Here is a 25,527-nt window from a genome sequence, read left to right as displayed (position 1 = left end):
AACCACGGGCATTAGGACCTCGGAAAGGTTTTGTGATGACATCACCTCTAGAAAAAAAGTCCACCGGCCTCCAGGGAACTGGAGACAGTGCAGGAAATCTCCGCACTTCATACAAGGCCTAGCTCCCAAGTGGTAAATCACTCTTCCCACCGCGGCCCTATACTGCGCGGCGAAAAAACACTGGAAGTATACGGCGGTGGCTGTATAAAGAGCCAACGGCCCCACCCTTCCCCGCCTGCCACTCTCAGCATGGCTGCCCCTGCGGAAGTGGGGGGAGGGAGCGAGCTACCTCTCGCAGGCCCCCAAAGGGGCGGGCCCCGGAAAACCAATGAGCTTCAGCGGGCCAATGGGGAGCGGCAGGGGGCGGGAACTAGCCGGGGCGTTGGCTAGAGGGTGGAGGGGGGGGCTTGGATCTGGTTGGCCTTGAAGGCGCGTTGCGGCTGCCACGTTATTCCCGGCTTTTGCGGCTGGATTTTGCCCGGTAGGTTGCCACCGTCAGCGTTTCCGGTTTGAATTCCAGCAGAGCTCTTCTGTCCTCACTCTTATCTAGTGCTTGTCCCTCCCCTTCAAAAGCAGCCCTAGTCAAAGCCCAGCTGTCTCCTCCCTCTCCTTTTAAGATGACTCATCTCCTCATCCCATCTCTGAGACAAATTGACGGCTCACACGTTTGAACTTAAAACATTTTTTTCCTGATTGTAAAAATAAAAAGTAATATAAAAGATTGGGATAAATTTTTTTTTAAATGACGTATCCCACCAACTAGAATCAATCAAGATTACCCACCGTTTGTCATTATTTTTTTCCACTGTGTATTTTTACACAATTGAGACAATGGTGCATAAAGTTATCTGTTGTTTGTTACATACTAAGTATTTTTCTTTGTCATTTTAGTTATATGCATAGTATAAACTATTCCATGAATGAATGAACTATAATTTTCGTATTTCCCCCATGGTCATTTAAACATTTGGAATTTGAAGTGAATAGCCAGTTGGAGATGGGGCAGGGAGAGGGGAGCTAGCTAAGAGCTGGCTCTTCCACAATCTTAGCCTCCCTTTTGAGTTGTAATACAAGAAGTAGAAGATTTTAGAGCTTTCAGAGACTCTACCGTCCTAAGTTTCTAGAATATTATAGTCTTGAGAAACTCAGAATCATTTTATCTTGGAGTGGTAAGGATTCTGAAGAAACAAATCCAAACTTTCAGCGAAGATAGAAGTATCCAGAGTTGGAAGGTCCTCTTAGCCAGACTTGAATAATTTATTCACTTGGACTGTGCCTTAGTTTCTTCATCTATAAAACAGAAATAACAACCACAGAATTATTCTTTAACTGGTTACAGTCTATCTAATGGCAGAATAAAGGAATCCATGGCCATTAGAGATGGAAGGGCTTTAGGAATTTATGTATGTAATTTAGACATATATAAATTACATATTTATATAATTTGTGTATTTATTACATTATATTTCTTTTTCTTTTAATGTTTTAAAGATTTTATTTATTTATTTGACAGAGATCACAAGTAGGCAGAGAGGCAGGCAGAGAGAGAGGAAGGGAAGCAGGCTTCCTGCCGAGCAGAGAGCAGATATGGGGCTGGATCCCAGGCCCCTGGGATCACGACCTGAGCTGAAGGCAGAGGCTTTAACCCACTGAGCCACCCAGGCGCCCCTACATTATATTTCTATTTCATGTAAATATGTGTGTTTCATATGAATATTATATTTCATATAAATATTTCATGTATATAACACATGTATGACTGGATAAAAGGAAGCTCTTCTAGATAAAGCAGAAATTAGGAGTTTGGGAGGGTAGCCCCATTCACTTGAACTTTTCCTTGATCTTGGAGCTTCTATTGCATCACCCTCATTTTATAGATTTGGGTACATGGTTTTGGGTACAAATTTGAGGTGTATAAAATAGAAATGAGGGGCATCTGGGTGGCTCAGTGGATTAAGGCCTCTGCCTTCAGCTCAGGTCATGATCCAGGGGTCCTGGGCTCTCTGCTCAGCAGGGAGCCTGCTTACCGCTCTCTCTCTGCCTGCCTCTCTACCTACTTGTGATCTCTGTCAAATTAATAAATAAAATCTTAAAAAAAAAAATGACTTGCTCCATGCCACATAATAGTAGCTTTTCATGATCTTTAGAATGGTGCTCTTTCCCTGAACATAAGCTGCTTCCTGAAATGTAGGAGTGTGTATAAAAGAGTGAGATTGCAGGAATAGAAGTATTAAGACCCCAAAGGATAAAGAGGTAACAGACATGAACTGGCCATTCACAAAGGAAATATAATTGGATAACAAAATATAGGGGAAAGGTTCAACCATACTAAAAAGAAAACAGAATTTATGAACTACTAATTCGCAAAGATTTACTTTTATTGAGATATAATTGCTATTAACATTATGTTAGTTTCAGGTATATAACAATGATTCAGTATATGTATATATTGTGAAATGATCACCACAATAAGTTTAGTTAACACCATCACCACACATAATTGTAAATGTTTTTCCTTATGATTAGAACTTTTAAGATACACTCTCTTAGCAACTTTCAAATATACAAATACTATTATTAACTATAGTTACTGGGTTATATATTACATCCCCAGGACTTACTTATTTTGTAACTAGAAGTTTGTACCTTTTTACCACCTTTACCCATTTCTTCCATTCCCCTACCCACCCCAGCCTCTTGCAACTACCAAACTGTTCTCTGTATTTATGAGGTTTTGGGGTAGATGTTTTTTTTTTTAAGATTCTTTGTTTAAAAAAAAAAAAGATCTCTGTATAAGTGAGATCATGTAGTATTTGTCTTTCTCTGACTGATTTCACTGAATAGTCAATCTGTTACCACAAATGGTAAGATTTCCTTTTTTTATGGCTGAATAATATTATAATTATATGTAACACACACACATATATATGTCACATTTTCTTTATTCACAAAGTTTTTTATATACAATTTTTTAAAAGATTTTATTTGTTTATTTGACAGAGAGAGAGAGAGATCACAAGTAGGCAGAGAGGCAGGCAGAGAGAGAGAAGGAAGCAGGCTCCCTGCTGAGCAGAGAGCCCAATGTGGGGCTCAATCGCAGGACCCTGAGGTCATGACATGAGCTGAAGGCAGAGGCTTAACCCACTTAGCCACCTAGGCGCCCCTATATACAATTTCTTCAATTATAATTAGTTTTCCTATATGTTAATATTCAATGCTTGTGAAGATGTGACAAAAACAGGATTTGGTACCTCTGAAATAAAGTTTGGCAAAATGCATCAAAAGTCTCGAAACAAATCTCTCTAGAACTAATTCTGCTCTTCATGATAGCTACTATAGAAAAGTAATCTGGGCGCCTGGGTGGCTCAGTGGGTTAAGCCGCTGCCTTCGGCTCAGGTCATGATCTCAGGGTCCTGGGATCGGGTCCCGCATCGGGTTCTCTGCTCGACAGGGAGCCTGCTTCTCTCTCTCTCTCTCTCTCTCTATCTGCCTGCCTCTCTGTCTACTTGTGATCTCTCTCTGTCAAATAAATAATAAATAAATAAAAAATCTAAAAAAAAAATTAAATAAATAAATAAGAAAAGAAAAGTAATCTTAGGGGCGCCTGGGTGGCTCAGTGGGTTAATCCTCTGCCTCCAGCTCAGGTCATCGTCTCAGGGTCCTGGGATCAAGCCCCACATCGGGCTCTCTGCTCAGCAGGGAGCCTGCTTCTCCCTCTCTCTCTGCCTGCGTCTCTGCCTACTTGTGATCTCTCTCTGTCAAATAAATAAGTAAAATCTTAAAAAAAAAAAAAAAGAAAAGTAATCTTAAATATGAACATTTAGTCTGCAGTATAGAAAAATATATTGAACAGGGACACCTGGGTGGCTCAGTGGGTTGGGCAGCTGCCTTCGGCTCAGGTCATGATTCCAGCATCTTGGGATCGAGTCCCGCATCGGGCTCCTTGCTCGGCGGGAGCCTGCTTTTCCCTCTGCCTCTGCCTGCCATTCTGTCTGCCTGTGCTTGCTCTCTCTCCCTCTCTCTCTGACAAATAAATAAAATCTTTAAAAAAAAAAAAAGAAAAAAGAAAAATATATTGAACAGAGTTATCAGTGCAGTAGGAGCAATGGGCATGTGAGAAAAGTGGTTAGAATGGCAAATTGGAGATGGATCATGAGAGCAATGAATGCCAAGGTAAGGAATGTGTTGTCAAATTAGAAGGCTATAAATAATTAAGGAAGGTTTTATTTGATTTGATTTATTTTATTTGTTAAATTATAATCCCCATAATATGTGCTTCAGGAAGACTGCTTTTGGAAATGAACTAGAATGGGGATTAGGCTAAAGGTTTGATTAGAAGGCCAGCACAGTAGTTCAGGTAGAAGACTGTGAAAGTTGAGGTAAAAATGATAAGGCATTCAAATAAAGACACAGAGAGGTGGGGTGCCTGGGTGGCTCAGTTGGTTAAGCATAACGTCATGATCCCTTGTCCTGGCATGGAGCCTCCTGCTCAGCGGGGAGTTTGCTTGTCCCTCTGCCCATGCCCCTTCACCCCCTACTCATATGCACTCTCTCTCTCAAATAAATAAATAAAATCTTAAAAAAAAAAAAGACATTGAGAGGATAGTTGGAGAAGATGAAAGTTAGAAATTTCTATCTCAGTAGGTCAAGAAGGTAGTTACTCTCTTCTGGGGAATTTTTTTCAAAATCTGCCTCCAAATCATGATCTTATAAAATCTGCACCAGTGTCTCCTAATCCCAAGACGCCAAGCAGGAACATTACATTAGAGGCTATGAGTAGCTTGGTAGAGTGAAATTATGAAATTATGTTTTTTCTGTTTTTTTTTTTCCCAGTATACATTTGATATCTGGGGCTTGGATAGCAGCAACACAAAGGATTCTTCCTACACCATAAGAAAAGTTTTTCTAATGTCAAGTAATGGTGCAAGCTGTAGAAGGGAGTGGGGGAGGATAGCCTCCCAGGTGTCCAAGTATCCCAGTGTCCCTGTGCTGGAGGAGCTTTGTACAGCAGGTACTTTCCCAATACCCCTGTGCTAGAGGCTGGGTGGAGCAATCTGAACACAGGTTTTGGGCTTATGGAAAGATTGACTGAGTTGCACACCTAGCTGCCTGGTAAGTGGTTCTTTGTAACCTCCCTTCTAACAGCCTTCTGTGATCTCACTAACCACTTGAGCTTCCCTCTTGCAGCCTCTTTCATCATCCTTTCTCCCTTTCTCCAGGGTTAGGCAATCCCTGCTCTCTGGGCCCAACCCTGCACAAGCAGAAAATTCCTGGTAAAGTATGGACTGTGGAGTCAGTATCATCCCTTTCTGGCTTTCTTTTGGTAGCCAGCTCTCTTTCACCTCTGGCCTTTTATCTTTTTTTTTTTTTTTTCTTGTAAGTATGATTTTCTTTGTACCAAAACCATACCATAAAATAGAAGCAGAAAAGTTCTACTGAAGCTAAAATAGTTTTCAATTGAAGGTAGCTTAGTGCATATATTTTTACCTTAGCCATAAACCAGAACTATTTGGCACCTTTGGGAAACTTTTTATGACAGGGTACCATAGAATTATTACTTTAAGGGAAGTTTAATCTGAGATCAAACATATTCTTCAAAAGGGCCTCCCTTTGTTCTCTCTTCTTCCCTAAGGCTTTCTCTGATGTGGTTATGCTGTGGACTGGATCAGTTTTTTGGGTTTTTTTTTTTTAAAGCTTTTATAGAAGGTTGACTTGTAAAAATAAAGCCAGAAAGGTAAAGTTCCTCCAGGCTTTTTTGATGGTGCAAGATCTTAGAGAAATCTAAACTCCATGATTACCTCTAAGAACTTTTAAATACTCTTTCATTCATTATTTCATTCAATATTTATTGGAGCCTCGTGTTCTATGACCTGTGCCAACTTTTTGGAATACAAAGAAAAATGAAGAATATTCCTGTAAGCATACGTTGCTCAGGACTATGTATAAGATGAAGTTGGGGCACCTAGCTGGCTCAGTGGGTAGAGCACATAACTCTTGATATCAGGGTTGAGTGTAGAGACTACTTAAAAATTAAAAAAAAAAAAAATCTTACGGGGTGCCTGGTTGGCATAGTTGGTTAAGTGTCTTCCTTTGACTAAGGTCATGAGCTCAGGGTCCTGGAATGAGCCCAGCATCAGGCTCTCCGCTTAGCAGGGAGCCTGCTTCTCCCCTCTCTCTCTGCCTGCCTTTCTGATTGCCTCTCTGCCTACTTGTGATCTCTTTGTCAAATAAAAAAAAAAAAATCTTGGGGTGCCTGGGTGGCTCAGTGGGTTAAAGCCTCTGCCTTCAGCTCGGGTCATGATCTCAGGGTCCTGGGATTGAGCCCTTTCTCTCTGCCTGCCTCTCTGCCTACTGGGATCGAGTCCCGCTTCGGGCTCTCTGCTTGGCGGTGAGCCTGCTTCCTCCCTCTCTCTCTGCCTGCCTCTCTGTCTACTTGTGATCCCTCTCTCTGTCAAATAAATAAATAAATAAAATACTTAAAAAAAATCTTTTAAAAAAGTTTTAAAACCTTAAAAAAAGGATAAAGGGAATATTGAAAAACATCTGTCTGAAGCGGGGAGGGGAAAATTACAAGGTTTGAGTGCCTTTAGTTTCCATTCTTATCTGGAAAAAGACTGACTTCACTGTTAGTTTCTCTGTAAAGTTGCCTGTGGCCGAAATTCATGTGTACTGTGTAAATGCCAGATCACCAAGTGTTGGTTTGAGATTAGGGGTTGGCCATAGGAGGATCTCAGAACCTCTAATTTGCTTTTGGTGTTGTTGACTATCAGATGGAACATCCAGAGCTAGAAAAATACATTACCGTTTTTTTGCCCTGTGCAAGTTGTTTAAGCTTAGGCAAGCCACCTATCTTCTTCCCTTTGGTTTTATCTATAAAGTGAGAAAACTTACCTAACGTAACTTTGCTAAAATTGCATAATGTTCATGTAAGTTGTTTGAGAAGTACAAAACAATAAACACAGTATTATCTGTGGTCCATCTTTGAAGTGAAAGAAATTACTCCTTTAAAAATACTCACAATCTAGTGGGCAAGATATACAGGTGAGCAAATAGTTATGGTACCCTGTATTGAGGGCATGAAAAGGGGGCTGTGTAAGCACAGTGGAGGGACCACAGAGACCACACCATTTCTGTGAAGTGGATGCAAGGAGCTAAATATAAACGGTAACATTTGACTTGTGTCTTGAAAGAGAAGTTGGGATTTTCCAGGTGAGTAAGTAAAGAAAGGTTATTTCAGCAGAAAGAAATGAGGTACAAAGGCAGGGAGAAATGAAGATATGATAGACTATGTCATGATTAAAAAATTATAGAAGTTTATGGGAATGCAAGCTGGTGCAACCACTCTGGAAAACAGCCTGGAGGTTCCTCAAAATGTTGAAAATAGAACTACCCTATGACCCAGCAATTGTACTGCTGGGTATTTACCCTAAAGATACAAATGTAGTGATCCGAAGGGGCACGTGCACCCGAATGTTTATAGCAGCAATGTCTACAATAGCCAGACTATGGAAAGAACCTAGATGTCCATCAACAGACGAATGGATAAAGAAGATGTGGTATATATACACAATGGAATACTATGCAGCCATCAAAAGAAATGAAATCTTGCCATTTGCGACGACGTGGATGGAACTAGAGGGTATCATGCTTAGCGAAATAAGTCAATCGGAGAAAGACAACTATCATATGATCTCCCTGATATGAGGGAGAGGAGATGCAACATGGGGGGTTAAGGGGGTAGGAGAAGAGTAAATGAAACAAGATGGAATTGGGAGGGAGACAAACCATAAGTGACTCTTAATCTCACAAAACAAACTGAGGGTTGATGGGGGGAGGAGGGGTGGGATTATGGACATTGGGGAGGATATGTGCTATGGTGAGTGCTGTGAAGTGTGTAAACCTGGCGATTCACAGACCTGTACCCCTGGGGATAAAAATATATGTTTATAAAAAATAAAATTAAAAAAAATTATAGAAGTTTGTTTTGACTGGGACTAATATTTGTATTGAAAAGAGTGGGAGGGGCACCTGGGTGGCTCAGTGGGTTAACGCCTCTGCCTTCGGCTCGGGTCGTGATCCCGGGGTCCTGGGATCGAGCCCCGAATCGGGCTCTCTGCTCCGCAGGGAGCCTGCTTCCTCCTCTCTCTCTCTCTGCCTGCCTTTCTGCCTGCTTGTGATCTCTGTCTGTCAAATAAATAAATAAAATCTTTAAAAAAAAAAAAAAAAGAAAAGAGTGGGAAATGAAGCTGGATAGGTAGGTAGGAGTAGAGAGTAAATATCTCAGTATTTTTTTTTAAAGATTTTATTTATTTATTTGACAGAGAGAGATCACAAGCAGGCAGAGAGGCAGGCAGAGAGACAGGAGGAAGCAGGCTCCCCGCTGAGCAGAGAGCCCGATGCGGGACTCGATCCTAGGACTCCGAGATCATGACCTGAGCCGAAGGCAGCGGCTTAACCCACTGAGCCACCCAGGCGCCCCTCAGTATTTTTTTTTTTTTTAAAGATTTTTCTCATTGTTAGTCTTTTGTTGTTGTTGTGTTTATTTATTTTAAGTAATCTCAACACCCAATGGGGCTCAAGCCCACGACCCTGCGATCAAGAGTTTCATGAGGAGAAGGGAGTTGAGGGAAATTGGAAGGGGAGGTGAACCATGAGAGACTATGGACTCTGAAAAACAATCTGAGGGTTTTGTAGGCACGGGGGTTGGGAGGTTGGGGGAACCAGGTGGTGGGTATTAGAGAGGGCACGGATTGCATGGAGCACTGGGTGTGGTGCAAAAACAATGAATACTGTTACACTGAAAAGAAGTTTAAAAAAAAAAAAAAAAAAAAAAGAGTTTCATGCTTCTCTGACAGCCAGCCAGGCGCCCCTCAGTGGTCTTATTCAGGAGTTTGGACTTGATCCTATAGGCTACTATAGGGAGCCATTAGCCACATATGGCTATTTAAGATAAAATTTAAATAAAAATTAAATTAAAATCCAAAAAATTACGTTTTCACCTCTAAGACCCCTCCGTGATGAACAACCAGAAGAATTTTGAATTTAAAAATAAATCCAAATATTTTTCTTCATATTATCAATGTGATGTATTAGCATATTGAAAATTGAAGAGTATGTATTTGTGTTCACTTCTAGTCAATTTATAGTGTCATAAAATGTTTTAATATTCAGTGTTCATCAGAGTGTGTTTTAGCTGATAGTGTTTCTCGAGGGAAGTGGGGATATTTTGTACATTAACTATGCAGAATAAAAAATGTACTTTACCTCACCTCTCTTGTTTAAAATGTATGAGCTTAATTAAAACTAAGTGTACTTACTCAGCACTTATGAACATTCTTCAGTTTAATCAAAATATAGTATTAAACTTTGACAGAAATAAAAAAAAAAAGAGAGAGAGAGACCAGAGAGACAGAATAGAGTCAAAGATTGTGCTAGTCGCATTTCAAGTTCAAGTGCTCAAACATCCCATGCGGTTAGTAGCTACCATATTGGACAAAGCAGATATAGAACATTTCCGTATTTGTAGAAAGTTCTATTGGACACCATCACTATAGTCAGTGTGGGGGGAGCATTAAATGTTCTTGGGGGAAAGTGACAAGGTTATATTTGTATTTAGAAATATTACTCTCATAGCAGCATTAAGAATGTTTTGGAGGGAGGGGGAGAGGGATTTGTCAACCATTTTTAAAGTGAAATGATCACAATTTACTATTCAGTTCTCTTTTCCTTAGCCCTACTATCTTAGCTGCCTCTCTTCTAATATCCACTCATCATGAAGGCAAAACTATGCAGAATGTAAACACAAGGATTTGCTTCAGGCAGCCTTTACAGGTGGCATTCAAATGCTCTGCCCTTTTTCTTCTATTTCTCCCACTGGGGAGGTCAGGAGGGATTTGGGGGAGCATCAGTCTATTTCTCATTCTAGGATGATGGCCCAAGGGCCTTCCAGGAAGTAAAGAGAGGGGCAGCTGCCAGCAACATGCCTGGGAGAATGGGAAACCAGCATATCTGCCACCTATTTATAGGACCCCTCTCATAACTCAAAATGTTCTTTACTATGCACATCTAATCAGTCCTAACCATTTAACCAAATCTTGCCTATTATACCTCCTTAACATCGATTCTTCTTTATCTCTAACAGGCCTTTAACTTGGGCCCTCCTCTTTCTCACTTAAATGATTCCCCTGGTCTTCTAGGTAGACTCCCTGGCTCCATTCTCTCCTCCACTATTTTACTCCTTACAGGTTCCTGACTGGTCAAAACTTCCCCAACCCTATGGTCTGGAATTTAACACTTTGACTCTATTCTGCCTCTCTGGTCTCTTTTCTCACCACTTTTTTTCCTCTCTATATACATTTCAGTCAAACTTGAAGTCCCTCAAACATTCACTAGTCTCTCTTTCTCAGTATCACACAGTGAGTAAATGGCAGAAGCAGGGTTGGATCTGAGCCCATATTCTATACACATTCTCCCATCCTTATGTGTCTACTGTGCCAATAATGGGTGTGAGTCAAGAATGCCATCGTAGAGGTAGGAGACAAAAGAGAAAGAAGAATAGGAAGCTTTCAGTTCAGTTCACCAGATGCATATTACCATGGGCCTCGATTTGATGTCAGAGATAAAAAGATGAATAGGGTACATCCTCTTGGGAAGCTCATAAAAAAGGATAAAGCAAGAAAGCAGGGGCCTTTGTACCTGGAAGGTGGCCTTGTTGAGCTGTTTTGATTTCTTCATGGGAGGCTTAGTTTTTAATGGCTGGAGACAAAATATGCCAGAGAAACTACAGAATAATGGATATACAAGCATTTCTGGACACATTTGTAAGAAAGTGTCTTTCTGGGAAGCTCAGTAAGCTCATCGTCCTTTATAACACATGACATCATTGGCAGAGCTTGGCAACAATAATATCCATTCTGACACATTAAAGGATATTGCTATGGTGTCTTTACATCTCCATATGCTGCTTTCACCTTCCTTTTGGGTCCTAGATTCCTGACCTTTTAAAGTATTCTAGTTGCTTGAGAATCCTTGTGCTTTGCTAACAGAATTAATTGTCCTTTTCTTCCTTCTTACCCCTCTTCCCCTCAGCTTTCTCCCTCTTTAGAGCGTATGAACAATACAAAGATGGGTTTGTATCTTACCAGGTTGCATTTACCTGGACTAGGCAAGGAAGGAAACTCCCTGGCCTAGCCTTTTGGAAACCTATAGTTGCAGTTCTGTGCAACAGATGGAGCACAGGCACTGAAATCAGACAGGTCATCATTTGCAGTGTGACTTATGTTAACTAGGTAACTTCTTCCAGCCTCTGTTCCTCTATGAAATGAGTGATTCTCAACTTCACACAGTTATTGGGGAGGTTTGAATGAAACTCTATACCTGAAAGGATCTGACCTGACACAAACTAGGATCTCAACAGACTTTTTTTTCTATTAAAAAAAAATAAAAATTCACTTCTAAAATCTCAACAGCTTTTAGATACCCATGCAGGCAAAGACCAGTCACTGTGGTGGAGGTGTGTCTTGTCTGTTACTTGTCTAGGCAGAATTAATTGCTATCTCTTTGTTGTCTCAATACTTTGCACATAATTCTGCCATTTCATCTACTATACTATGTGTTCGTTATTTGTTAGTATCTCTTTCCCATATTTGATTGTGAGTTCCTTAAGGACTAAGATCCTATCTGATTAATTTATTTCAGTGGGTAGCAGAGGACATGGAGATCTGTCTTCTAATCTTGATATAAAAGCTGATTGAGGGGCACCTGGCTGGCTCAGTAGGTAGAGCATGCGACTCTTGATCTTGGGGTTGTGAGTTTGAGCCCAACATTGGGTATAGAGATTACTAAAAGAAGTAAGTAAACTTAAAAAAAAAAAGGTGATTGACTCTAAATGAGCCTCTCCAACATTCAGTTGCCTCAAAATAATTGATAATAACTACCTTCTATTGAGTGGCCACCATGCTCAATGCATTATGCTCAGAGCATCACTTAACTGTTAGTTTGTCTTTTTAGATAATCTCTCTTTTTTTTTAAGATTTTATTCATTTATCTGACAGAGAGAGATCACAAGCAGGCAGAGAGGCAGGCAGAGAGAGAGGAGGAAGCAGGCTGCCTGCTGAGCAGAGAGCCCGATGCGGGGCTCGACCCCAGGACCCTGAGATCATGACCTGAGCCGAAGGCAGCGGCCCAACCCACTGAGCCACCCAGGCGCCCCTTAGATAATCTCTTAACAACTCTGCCCCCAAAGGTTAAGGACTACCTTTGGGGGACATAGATTTTCCTACATATTCCTTTGTAGCACCTTGGAATTTCATCATAGGAAAAATCAATTTTAAAAAAGTAGGATAATGGCTTTAAAAAAAAAAGCTATTTATTTCTGAGAGAGAGCAGGGGAGGGGCAGAAGGAGAGGGAGAGGGAGCATCTCCAGCAGACTCTCCACCGAGCAAGGAGCCTGATGCCTGCTGATCTCACAACCCCAAGATCATGACTCAAGTCGAAATCAAGAGTCAGATCCTCAGCTTACTGAACCAGCCACCGAGGCACCCCAATAGGATACAAGATCCTGACAGGGTTTCTGACAATAAAGCAAACTCCCTATCACTGAAGCCCCATTTATATTTACCAGGTTTTACATCTTTGCCTTGCTAAGAACAACAATAATAACATCAAAACAGTGGAGCAATAATAATAACAGCAACAATAAAAACAACTGCAGATTTGTTATTTCACTTGATGTTGACTTTATGTGACCAGGTACTCCTTTCATACACAGAGTTTATGTGTGTATCTGTGTAATTAGAATTCATTATTGCTTTCTAAAGATTTTTTTTTTTTTATTTGACAGAGAGATCACAAGCAGGCAGAGAGGCAGGCAGAGAGAGAGGAGGAAGCAGGCTCCCGGAGAGAGCAGAGAGCCCGATGCGGGGCTCGATCCCAGGACTCCGAGATCATGACCTGAGCCGAAGGCAGAGGCTTAACCCACTGAGCCACCCAGGCGCCCCTCATTATTGCTTTCTAATTATTTGTTTATTACTTAGCTTCCCTACTGATCTCTATCAGCCGCTTAAAAATTGTATATATTTAAGGCATACAATGTGATGTTTTGATATACATCTACATAGTGAAAAGATTACTTACAGTCAAGCTAGTTAACATATCATTTCCTCATATAGTTGTCTTTTGTGATGAGAGCACCTAAATTTATTCTCTTAGCATATTTTCATTATTCCATACAGTATTATTAGTTGTAGTCATCATGCTTTGATCTCTAAGATTAATTAATCCTGAATAACGGGAACTCTGTACCCTTTGACCAACACTTCCCCATTCTGCTCTCAACTCCTGCTCAGATGCCTGGTAACCACCAATCTGTACCCTGCTTCAATGAGTCCCAACTATTTTATTCTGTTTAAAAAATTAAAAAAAAATTTTAAAAGATTTTATTTATTTATTTGACAGAGAGAGAGCACAAGCAGAGGGAGTGACAGAGAGAGGGAGAAGCAAGGGTCCCTGCTGAACAAGGAGCCAGATGCAGGATTCGATCCTAGGACCCTGGGACCATGACCTGAGTAGAAGGCATATGCTTATCTGACTGAGCCACCCAGGCATCCTTCTGTGACATATTTTATAACTTCACTTTGTATCTCTTAATCCCCTTCACCTATTTCGCCCATCCCCACCCACCTTCCCTCTGGACCATCAATTTGTTCTTCAAATTTAAGAGTAAAACAAAAACAAAAACAGAACAAAACAAAAAGAGTCTGTTTTGATTTTTAGAGACCACAGATAAGTAAAATCATATGGTATTTGTCTTTCTCTTTCCAACTAATTTAACTTAGCATAATATCCTCTAGGTCCATCTGCGTGTGGCAAATGCCTTTGCCTATTTTAAAATCAAGTTACTTGTTTTCTTGCTATTGAGTTGAATTCCTTATATACTTTGGATATTAACCCCTTAAAAGATGTATGGTTTGCAACTGTTTTCTTCCATTCTGTAGAATGTCTCTTCACTCTGTTGATTGTTTCCTTTGCTGCACAGAAGCTCTTTAGTTTGATGAAATTCTCTATGAGCCTCTTAAGGGCAGGGACTACGTATTATTCATCTCTGTATTCCCAAGATTTAATCAAAGTTCTGGCACAAAGTCATGCTAAGTAAATGGTTAATGTGTGTAAAGCAAGTAATTGAATGTGCAGTGACATTATCTCATGTAGAAGGGGTGTGTCAGAGGGAAAACACTGCATAAACTAGACTGAGTTTGAAATTCAACTGCTTCAGTTGGTTGGCCCCAGACAAGTCTCTTAACCTCTCAGAGTATCTTTATATGTAAAATCAAGTGATAATATTTCTCTAACAAGCTTGTGAGGGATAAATTAAAGGTTGCTCTGAGACAATGCATTGCAAGTAATGGTCAGTCAATAGAAAGTAGTTATTATCAATTATTATGAGACAATTGCATGTCAGAAAAGCTCACTTAGGGCCAATCAGCTTTTAAGTCAAGGTTAGAAGTCAGAACTCTCCATGTCTTCTGCTAGCCACTGGAATGAATTCATAGGGATCTCAGTCCTTGAGGAACTCACAATCAAATATGTGAAAGAGACAGTAACAACTAATACACAGTATGGTGGAAGACATAGCAGAATCGTGTGCAAAGCTTCGGCACAACACAGAGGTGGCAATTACGCCGGGAAGAACCGCAGTGAAGTTAACACTGAAGCTGTAGCTAGGGCGGAGTCTGGAGTTTTCTAGCTTCTGAGTTTCAGAAGCTACCGGAACCAAGGTGCTGCGGGGATTGAGTGACTCTCGGTCTCATATTGTTACTGGACACGGTCGAGGCGTTCCGTCAGTGTTTTCAGACGCCCGGGGATCGCTGCAGGTTGGGCAGGTTTTCAGCTTACAGTTACCGGCCGCAGCAGCAGAGGATGAACGCGGCTCTGGGAAAGGTAACGTAGGTTACAAGCATTCTGGGCGAGGCGGAGGTGGTGGGGAGAATAGAACTCGTAGGTGGCAACCAGGCTATTACCGCCTGTCTAGACATCCGGGTATGAGAAACCGGCGAGAATAGGCTCTCCCGGCAGCACGCGCGGCGCCTTGTAGTCAAAGGGTTGTGTTCCCTTCACAACTTCCCGGGCGCACTCGGAGGCGTTTGCCAGTGGGCCACGCCCCCTCCACCAGCCACCCGGGCAGCCCATTGGCCTGAAAAAAGAAGAGCTCCGCAGTGGGAATCTCGGAGCCGCGATCAGTTCCGATAATCCGAATGACCTTGAGGAGGTCATTTTATTTTTGCACTTCCAGAGTGTTTTTTCTAAGTATACCGTTTTGACTTGGTGACCAGATTGGGATGTGAGGCTACTTGGCAATATGAAAAGGGAAATAACCTAAATTTTTGCTTACCAAACCTTATTTAAATGACTGCAGTAAAACCGTCTGAATCATGATAAATGCATTCCTTGGTCTTTCCTTGCCCTCTTAACAGATTTCAGTTGTGTTCTTTTAGTTGTGTAATGCTGCTCAGAATGATGATTTACTTTTAGCAATTTATATTAAAATTTTATTTTGGGCATTGTAGAAATTTTATGTCCATGATATATATAGGTCAGCATGATCTTTGCTGCTCATGGGTCTACCATTAGTTATCTTGGGGTGGTCCCTGAATGTCTTTAGGCTTGTTTCCTTAATGGCTCAAGCCTTACATCTTTATGAAATAACTCACTAATATTCACTTTTGTCTAATTGTGAGACTTTGGCCAGATCTGGTAAAAGGATAATTAAAAAAAAAAAAATCAGGGGCACCTGGGTGGCTCAGCGGGTTAAGCCTCTGCCTTCGGCTCAGGTCATGATCTCAAGGTCCTGGGATCGAGCCCCACATCCGGCTCTCTGCTCAGCAGGGAGCCTGCTTCTCCCTCTCTCTCTCTCTGCCTGCCTCTCTGCCTTCTTGTGATCTCTGTCTCTCTGTCAGATAGATTAAAAACAAACAAACAAAAAACTAAAAAAAAAAAAAATCAGGAAGTTTCAAAAGTCTACTGTTAAAGATGGTCAGATTGGTGACTCCATGGCCCTGTTGTATTTGCTTTGATTCTGAGGACTGCTGAAAGAGAGGCCTAAGTTTTCAAGGAATACTGTTTCCTACCATTCTAGACTCAAGGAGAGCCCATGTAAATCTGTCATTAGGGCATCACCTAAAGATAAAAGGGCATATAGGGCCTCTCCAAGTCCTATACCACTGCTACCTTCCAGATGCCTTTGTTACAGATTTTATTCTTCTACTCTGCCCTGCTGCTTTGACTAGTCTCACTTGAAGTACCCTCACCCTTCTCACCACCTCTTCAAATGCTACATCCTTGAACACCCAGCTCAGGTCTCATCTTTTCCCTAAAACCTTTCTGATTACTCTGGCTAAAATGATTATTTTCTGAACTAGCTGGTATTACCTCTTGGCATCTAATCATATATAGTCTTGTGACCATCTTTATGACCATCTTCAGCCTGTCTGGAAGTGTTAATGTTTTACATTTATAAGCAAAACCCAGGGGTGTGTCTGGATGGCTCAGTCAGTTAGGTGTCTGCCTTTGGCTCAGGTCATGGTCCTGGGGTCCTGGAGTTGAGCCCCATGTCCCAAGGGGAGCCTGCTTCTCCCTCTTCCTCTGCTTTTCCTTCTGCTTGTGTCCTCTCTCTCTCTCTCTGTCTCTCCACAGGCCTTGTCAGCTGGGGCTTACTCTCTCTCTGTCTCTCAAATAAATAAATAAATAAATAAATAAAAGAGAAACCCAGGGGATTTGCATCAGACCTGGGGGTTGTATATCTTGCTATGTATATCACCTTAGATGGGTTATTTGACCTCTCTGTGCTTCAGTTTCTTATTTGTAAAATGTAGATGATAATGCCACCATTAGAATTGTTGTAACAATTATAGAAGATAATGTAAATAATAGTACTTGTAAGGTGTGAAGGCCTGTATATGCAGGAATATTGGTAGTATTCTGCAGTTTATGTACTGCTTTCATTTTCATAGTTTCATTCGGTTGTCACAGGTACAAGAAATGAAATGGAAGCTATTGGCACGGTTTCTGGTACATGGTAGGTTTTCAAATGTCCTACTGAATGCCTGAATTAATGAATGATTTTTTTAAAAAAGATTTTATTTATTTATTTGACAGAGAGAGAGAGAGCGCGCGAGAGAGGAAACATAGCAGGGGTAGTGGGAGAGGGAGAATAGGCTTCCTGCAGAGTAGAGAGCCTGAGGCGGGGCTCGATCCCAGGACCATCATGATCTGAGCCGAAGGCAGATGCTTCACCATCTGAGCCACCCAGTCACCCCTGAATGCTTTTTTTTTAATAGGTCAACAGCCGGTTGAGTGAACCATAGATCTGAGACTGGAGCCTATTGTTTCTATCTCTCCTAAAACCCCACTGCTTTTCCTTTTTTGAGTATTTTATGTTTCCCTAATTGGTTAATCTTGCTTTTCCTCGTCTGTGAAATGCGGAATGAAAACCTTCGTTCGCCTTTCCAAGTTGCCAATCCTTCCCTTTCCTATACAGCCCATTACCCTGATTCTCACATTGCAATGTAATAAATAATTTGCACATCTACTGTCTTCACTAGAAAGATTTGAAGGTAGGTAGCTGTGTGTATATATATATATATATATATATGTGTGTATATATACATATATATATAATTTTTTTTTAGGATTTTATTTACTTAATAGAGAGAGAGAGAGATCACAAGTAGGCAGAGAGGCAGGCAGAAGGGGAGGCGGAAGCAGGCTCCCCACTGAGCAGAGAGGTGGATGCAGGGCTCGATCCCAGGACCCTGAGAACACGACCACAGCCAAAGGCGGAGGCCCAACCCACTGAGCCACCCAGGCACCCCTATATTTTCTTTATATGTATATGTACCCAGCCTACAGTGTACTTGACCTAAAGTAAGTACCTGATATATATTGAGCGAATAAGTGACTGAACAAAAAGTTCATGCCCTGAGCTGAAGGCAGACGCCCAACTGACTGAGCCACTCAGGCATCCCTGAGGTAAACATTTTTATAATCTCTTTAAAGATAAGGAGGGATACCTGGGTGGCTCAGTTGATTGAGTGTCTGACTCTTGGTTTTGGCTCTGGTCATGATCTAGGGATTGTGGGATCGAGCCCCGCACCAGGCTCTACACTGGGTGGGGGAGTCTGCATGGGATTCTCTCTCTCCCTCTCTCTCTACCCCCACCCAGAGTAAATAAATAAATCTTAAAAAAAAAAATAAAGATGGGGCGCCTGGGTGGCTCAGTGGGTTAAGCCGCTGCCTTTGGCTCAGGTCATGATCCCAGGTCCTGGGTTCGAGCCCCACATCGGGCTTTCTGCTCAGCAGGGAGCCTGCTTCCTCCTCTCTCTCTGCCTGCCTCTCTGCTTACTTGTGATTTCTCTCTGTCAAATAAATAAATAAAATCTTTAAAAAAAAATAAAGATAAGGAAGTGAGGTTTGGAGGGATTTATTAATTCAATCAGCAGATATTTACTGACCACCCACAGTGTGCCAGAAAGTATGGTAGATGTTGGGATATAGCAGTTTCCTGTCTTTATGAAGCTTGTATTCTTAGCAAAAGAGACAGGCTAATTAAACATTTAACTACTTAACTAATTATGATAAATGCCACAAAAGAAGTATTCTGGGTGCTATGTGAGTGTTCAACAGCAGGATCCAAGTAAATCTGAGCAGTAAGGAAAGTTTTCTTGAGGATGCTACATGACTAAGACTTAAAGAATGATAAAATTTAAACAGAGAGAGTATGTGCAAAGGCCCTGAAATGAGAACGTATTTGAAGTTCCAGAGGTTTCAGAAGAAATTGGTAGGGAGAGAAGCAGCGGGGCTTGGATCAAGGGACAATATGCAGACAAATATGTGAATGAGACTTGGGGAGATGGTCGGGGATTGGACTTAACCTTTTAGGTAACCACGGGTATTTCTAAACAATTTAGCCCTGGAAGGAGGTAGGATATAGGCTTAACAAAGCTCAACTGTGGCCTGGAAATACAATCCAGCAGTTATGCTAGAAGGCCAGATGTTTCTTTCTTTTTTTTCTTTTTTAAAAAATTGGGATATAATTCACATACCATAATATTTACCCATTTAAGATGGACAATTCAGTGGTTTTTGGTATGTTCACAAAGTTGTGCTGCTATCATCACTGTCTAATTCCAGAACATTTTCTTCACTCCCAAAAGAAACCCTGTACCCATAAGCAGTCATTCCTCATTCATCCCCTGCCCATCCCCATGTAACCACTAATCTGCTTTCTTTCTGTGTCGATCTGTTTGTTCTGGTCATTTCATACAAATTTAATCATATGTATGGGAGGCTAAGTATTTCTTTTCTTTCTTTCTTTTTTTTTTTTTTAATAATTCCCGTCTTTTTTTTTTTTTAAGATTTTATTTATTTATTTGACAGACAGAAATCACAAGTAGGCAGAGAGGCAGGCAGAGAGAGAGGGGGAGTCAGGATCCCCGCTGAGCAGAGAGCCCGATGTGGGGCTTGATCCCAGGACCCTGAGATCATGACCTGAGCTGAAGGCAGAGGCTTAAACCACTGAGCCACCCAGGCGTCCCAAGGCTAAGTATTTCTTAAGGGACTTGCCAAAGATCATACAACTATGAACGTGGAAGTTTGATATTCAAACCCAGGTTTGTATGAATCCATAAACTGTGCTCCTAAGTGCCATAAAAACTCAGTGCAAAGACAGACTCTGACAGTCACCATATTAAACATATTTTTTAAAAAGATTTTATTTATTTATTTGACAGAGAGAGACACAGTGAGAGAGGGAAACACAGCAGGGGAAGTGGGAGAGGGAGAAAGCAGGCTTCCGATGGAGCAGGGAGCCCGATGCGGGGCATGATCCCAGGACTCTGGGATCATGACCTGAGCCTAAGGCAGACGCTTAATGACTGAGCCACCCAGGCACCCCAACATATTAAACATATTAAGGGGCACCTGGGTGGCTCAGGAGGTTAAGCGTCTGCCTTCAGCTCAGGTCATGATCCCAGGGTCCTGGCATGGAGCCCCGTATCAGGCTCCCTGCTCAGCGTGGAGTCTGCTACTCTCTCTCCCTTTGCAGCTCCCCCTCCTTGTGCGCTCTCTCACTCTCTCTGTCATATAAATAAAAATCTTTTAAAAAAATAAAAAAATAAAAAAATAAACATATTAAGAAGAGACTTGGGAAAGACTATGAACAAAAGTGGTTTTGAAAGAACTTAGGAAAAGTCAGCTAAAACACCACTAGCCAGCTGTGTGCTTAAGGCATATTAATTCACCTTTCTGAGCTTTGGTCTCCTCGCAATAAAATGGGGGTCAAAAAACCTACCTCACAGAATGGTTGTGAGGATTAAAGGAAATGATGTTTAGCAGATAGCAGTTACTCAAGAAATGGTAGGATTATTGATGCTATTGTTACTAGCATATGAATTTCAGTAATTGGTATTACTCTGTTGAGAGGTAGTATGGTAGAATGGAAGACATGGGCTTTGGATTCAGTCAGCCTTGGGTTTGAATTCTTGGTGCCTCTTACCAAACCTATAACTTCAGGCAGTTTTCCTAAGCCTCTGTTCCCCCCCCCCCCCTCTGTAAAATAGGGACAATTATCTCAATTAATTGCCTCTATCAGAGGATTGATATAAAGAGGAACTGAAATAGTATGTGTCAAGGGATCACAAAGGATGTACTCAATAAGTGATAGTAACTGCTGTTTAAAATATTTATTAAAGGGGCACCTGGGTGGCTCAGTGGGTTAAAGCCTCTGCCTTTGGCTTAGGTCATGATCCCAGGGTGCTGGGATTGAGCCAGCATCAGCCCACTTTGGGCTCTCTGCTCAGCGGGGAGCCTGCTTACCCCGCCCCTCTGTTTACCCCGCCTGCCTCTCTGCCTACTTGTAATCTCTGTCAATAAAATAAAATCTTTTTTTTTTAAAGATTTTATTTATTGATTTATTTGTCAGAGAGAGAGAGAGAGAGAGCGCGCGCACACAAGCAGGCAGAGTGGCAGACAGAGGCAGAGAGAGAAGCAGGATCCCCTCCTAGCAAGGAGCCGGATGCGGGACTCAATCCCAGGACCCTGGGATCACGACCTGAGCCAAAGGCAGTGGCTTAACCAACTGAGCCACCCAGGCATCTCTCAAAAAAAATCTTTTTTTTTTTTTTTAAGATTTTATTTATTTATTTGCCAGAGAGAGAGAAAGAGATCACAAGTAGGCAGAGGGGCAGGCAGAGAGAGAGGGGGAAGCAGGCTCCCCAATGAGCAGAGAGCCCGATGCGGGGCTTGATCCCAGGACCCTGAGATCATGACCTGAGCTGAAGACAGAGGCTTTAACCCATTGAGCCATCCAGGCACCCCTCAAATAAAATCTTTAAAAAAAAAAGTATTAATACACAAATGTACTCTTAATAGCTATTTTTATTTTTATTTATTTATTTTTAAAAAGATTTATTTATTTATTTGACAGACAGAGATCACAAGTAGGCAGAGAGGCAGGCAGAGAGAGAGAGGAGGAAGCAGGCTCTCTGCTGAGCAGAGAGCCTGATGCGGGGCTCGATCCCAGGACCCTGGGATCATGACCTGAGCTGAAGGCAGCGGCTTTAACCCACTGAGCCACCCAGGCGCCCCTTAATAGCTATTTTTAAAATGTTTTCTTTTTTCTTCTTTTTAATTTTTTAAAAGATTTTATTTATTTATTTGAGAGAGAGAGAGAGAGCATGAGAGGGAGAGAGAGAGCATGAGCTATGGGGGAGAGGCAGAGGGAGAGAGAGAAGCAGACTCTCTGCTGAGCAGGGAGCCAGATGCGGGACTCGATTTCAGAACCTTGGGATCATGACCTGAGCTGAAGGCAGCTGCTTAACTGACTGAGCCACCCAGGAGCCCCTCAGCTAATACTTGTAAAACAGCTTTCAGTTGCTTGCCTCATGGTCCCCTGACTCACTACTGTCACTGCTCACCTGGGGCTCAGGTGTGTGAAGCTACTCATACAGTATAGATTTGGCTCAGTGACTTCAGTCTTTGGTAGCTGTGCGGTCCCCCTGTTCTTGACTCCTGAGCTCATGGCACAAGTATTTTGGTAACCCGTTGCGGCAGCTGTGTCCCCATTCATTCGTTCATTCACTAGTATCACCGCCCTCCTCTTCCTATTTGCTGCAGAGCTATAGCAACTCTTCATTTGCTGACTGGGAGGAGCGGGTATTTGTGGACATAGTCCCAAAATAGATTACTTTTGTTCTGATAAATAATGCCGAGCATGCAGGGAGAGGAAGAACATTTCCCAGAGCTAAAAGGGAGAGTTCACACCACAATTTGAATGTCTTTCAGAAAGTTGCCAACCCTTAAGCCTGGGTTTTAGATAATTAAATCCTTTGCTTTTGTAGAGACTCAGAAATCTGAGTGACTAAAGTGAGGAAAAAAATCAGTGTCATCTAGATCTTTCTTCCCATTCAATTCCTCTTCTGTATGAAGTGACCCGCTTAAGAATATATTCTGAGGGTGCCTGGATGGCAGAGTTAGTTAAGCATCTGACTCTTGGTTTCAGCTCAGACCCTCTCCCTCTGCCCTGTATCTCAGATAAATAAATAAATCTTTTTAAAAAATCGGGGCAGGGGAAGGGAACAGTTTGAGCAAATTTAGGAGACATCTCCTAGAGAATGTGAGGTCACGGTGATTGGAAAGGATATGAATAGATGGAAGGAAGGGCAAAATACATAGATGATCCTAAACACTCCAATTAAATCAGATACTAAAAGATTTTTTAATTATGTGTACAATATGCTTAACCTAACTGGCCAGCATGAAAGGCAGCAAAGGCAACAAGGAGCCCTGGGAGTCAGGAGCTCCAACCAGTGCCATTATACCTTGGCCAGTACTTCCCCTCCCTGGAGTTAGAGCAGAGGAGTCTCGTTTCTCCAGGGCTAAGATTTAACAAACATGACAAACAGAATAAAGATGAGTGAACAGAATATATATATGTGTATATATATACACACATACACACACATATGTATATATATACATACACGTGTGTGTGTGTGTTTATAATTTATTTTAGAGAGGAAGAGAAGGGAGAGCAAGTGAGTGTGTGGTGGGGGGACGGGCAGAGGGCAAAGGAAAGAAAGAGTCTCAGGCAGACTCCGTGCCAAGTGCGGAGACAGAACAGGGCTTGATCTTCTGACATGAGCTTAAACCAAGTGTCAGTCTCTTAACTGACTTGAGCCCCACACAGGCGCCCCCTGCCTGGATTTCTTGAACACTAAAACATTTGAGAGAGAGGGTGTAGAAAAGTGGGGGGGCGCCTGGGTGGCTCAGTGGGTTAAAGCCTCTGCCTTCGGCTCAGGTCATGGTCCCAGGATCCTAGGATCAAGCCCCGCATCGGGCTCTCTGCTCAGCAGGGAGCCTGCTTCCTTCTCTCTCTCTACCTGCCTCTCTGACTACTTCTGATCTTTGTCTGCCAAATAAATAAATAAAATCTTAAAAAAAAAAAAGAAAAGAAAGAAAAGGGGGGGAATTATGGACTTTAGATTCAGAGAATCCTGAGATCCTATGCCAGTTTTGGTAGTGGCTGTTTGACTTTGGGCAAATTATTTAATCTCCATTTCTTAACTGTAAAGTGGGATAATAATACTTATTCTGTAAGGGAATTATGGTTTAGATACATGGTAAGTACCAAACAAAATAGATGTGGGGGCTTAATAAATGGTAGCCATGGGTATCATTCATTTGCTTTCTAAACATTTATTTGTTTACAAAAACAAACGTTGATTGAATGTCTGCAGTGTGCCTGAGAGGAATACATGATCCTTGTCCCTGAGGAGCTCTTAATTTAGCATAGTGGTATATGGGTGATGTGAAGAGTTTCAGTGAATCTCCCTAAGTAGTGTGCAAACTTTTATTTGTGCTTATATGTATTTGTCTGGGGAGACGTTCATGGACTTTGAACAGATTCTCAGTGTCTGTATCACCTCAGAAGAAGAATTTTTCCTGGCCATCTCCACCTGAATTTTTTGCCAGAGGCGCTTGTTATTCATACCACCTATTTGACTTAAGTCATATAATGCTTGTGGTATTGCTTAGCTGTTTAATACAGAAGTGTTCCTGTATCTCCAGCCATTCAAACTCCTGCAGGACAAGGATTGTGCTTACATTTTTTTTTTTAAAACAGCTTTATTGAGATACAATTCACATACCACATAATCCATCCATTTAAAGTATACAATTCAGTGACTTTTTTTTTTTTTTAAAGATTTTATTTATTTATTTGACAGAGAGATCACAAGCAGGCAGAGAGGCAGGCAGAGAGAGAGGAGGAAGCAGGCTCCCTGCTGAGCAGAGAGCCCGATGCGGGGCTCGATCCCAGGACTCCGAGATCATGACCTGAGCCGAAGGCAGCGGCTTAACCCACTGAGCCACCCAGGTGCCCCCAATTCAGTGACTTTTAATAAATTCAGAGTATGAGGCACTGGGCTAGCTCAGTCAGTAGAGTATGGGAGAGCACGTGACTCTTGATCTCAGGGTCATGTGTTTGAGCAAGTTAAGAAATATATATGTATATATATTTTTATATATATGTTTGTGTGTGTGTGTATACACACTCAGTGTACATCGATCACTATAATCAATTTTAGAACATTTCATCACCCCAAAAGGGAACTCTGTATCCCTCAGTTGTCATCCCTACCACCTCAGACCCTCTAGCTCTAGGCAACCACTAATCTACTTTCTTTCTCTATAGATTTGCCGGCTCTGGGTATTTCATATAAATGGAAACATACAATATTTGGCTCTTTGTAACTGGCTTCTTTCACTTAGTTTAATATTTTCGAAGTTTATCTATGTTGTTACATTTTGTCTTTATATTCCCTTTAATATTCAACACAGTAGTTGGCATATAATAGCTTTTTTAAAAATAAAATTTATTTTGGGGGCACCTGGGTGGCTCAGTGGGTTAAAGCCTCTGCCTTCGGCTCAGGTCATGATCCCAGGGTTCTGGGATCAAGTCCTGCATCAGGCTCTCTGCTCAGCAGGGAGCATGCTTCCTCCTCTCTCTCTCTGCCTGCCTCTCTGCCTACTTGTGATCTCTGTCTGTCAAATAAATAAATAAAATATTTTTTAAAAATAAAATTTATTTTAGAATAATTTTTATTTTATTTTTTAAAAGATTTTATTTATTTGACAGAGACACAGAGAGAGAGGGATCACAAGCAGGGGGAGTGGGAGAGGGAGAAGCAGGGGGAGTGGGAGAGGGAGAAGCAGGTTTCCCACTGAGCAGGGAGCCCGATGTGGGCCTCGATTCCAGGATCATGACCTGAGCCAAAGGCAGATGCTTAACGACTGAGCCACCCAGGCGCCCTTTAGAATAATTTAGAATTACAGATAAGTTGCAAAGATAATACGGAGAATTCCCATATACCTCATATCTACTGTCCCTGTTATTATCTGACATTAGTGTGGTATACTTTTCATAATTAATGAACTGATATTGATATATTATTGTTAATTAAGGCCCATACTTT

General features: G+C 41.7%; 2 protein-coding genes across 4 annotated transcripts in view; one reads left to right on the top strand and one right to left on the bottom strand.

Moving 5' to 3' along the window:
- Positions 1–10,829, bottom strand: part of RAB6A (RAB6A, member RAS oncogene family) — a 129,237-nt gene extending 118,408 nt beyond the window's left edge. Inside the window, exon 1 of the mRNA XM_047691427.1 lies at positions 10,696–10,829. The gene's annotated coding sequence lies outside the window, so the exon portion shown is untranslated. The remainder of the gene's footprint in view (positions 1–10,695) is intronic.
- Positions 10,830–14,733: 3,904 nt separating this feature from the next.
- The window catches only part of MRPL48 (mitochondrial ribosomal protein L48), a 57,752-nt gene continuing 46,958 nt past the window's right edge, over positions 14,734–25,527 (top strand). The window contains exons 1-2 of one of the 3 annotated variants that reach the window (XM_047691058.1): positions 14,847–14,938; positions 17,027–17,072. In XM_047691058.1, the coding sequence (XP_047547014.1) occupies positions 17,070–17,072 (3 nt within the window). In that variant the 5' untranslated portion in view covers positions 14,847–14,938; positions 17,027–17,069. Of the gene's footprint in view, positions 14,939–17,026; positions 17,073–25,527 lie in introns of all 3 variants that reach the window. The other 2 variants (XM_047691056.1, XM_047691057.1) reach the window with 2 other exon arrangements.

The sequence above is a fragment of the Lutra lutra genome, chromosome 10 (genome assembly GCF_902655055.1).
Source record: "Lutra lutra chromosome 10, mLutLut1.2, whole genome shotgun sequence".
NCBI lineage: Eukaryota > Metazoa > Chordata > Mammalia > Carnivora > Mustelidae > Lutra > Lutra lutra.
The sequence above is the reverse complement of the archived record's forward strand: the minus strand, read 5'-3'. Positions and strand labels throughout refer to the sequence as shown.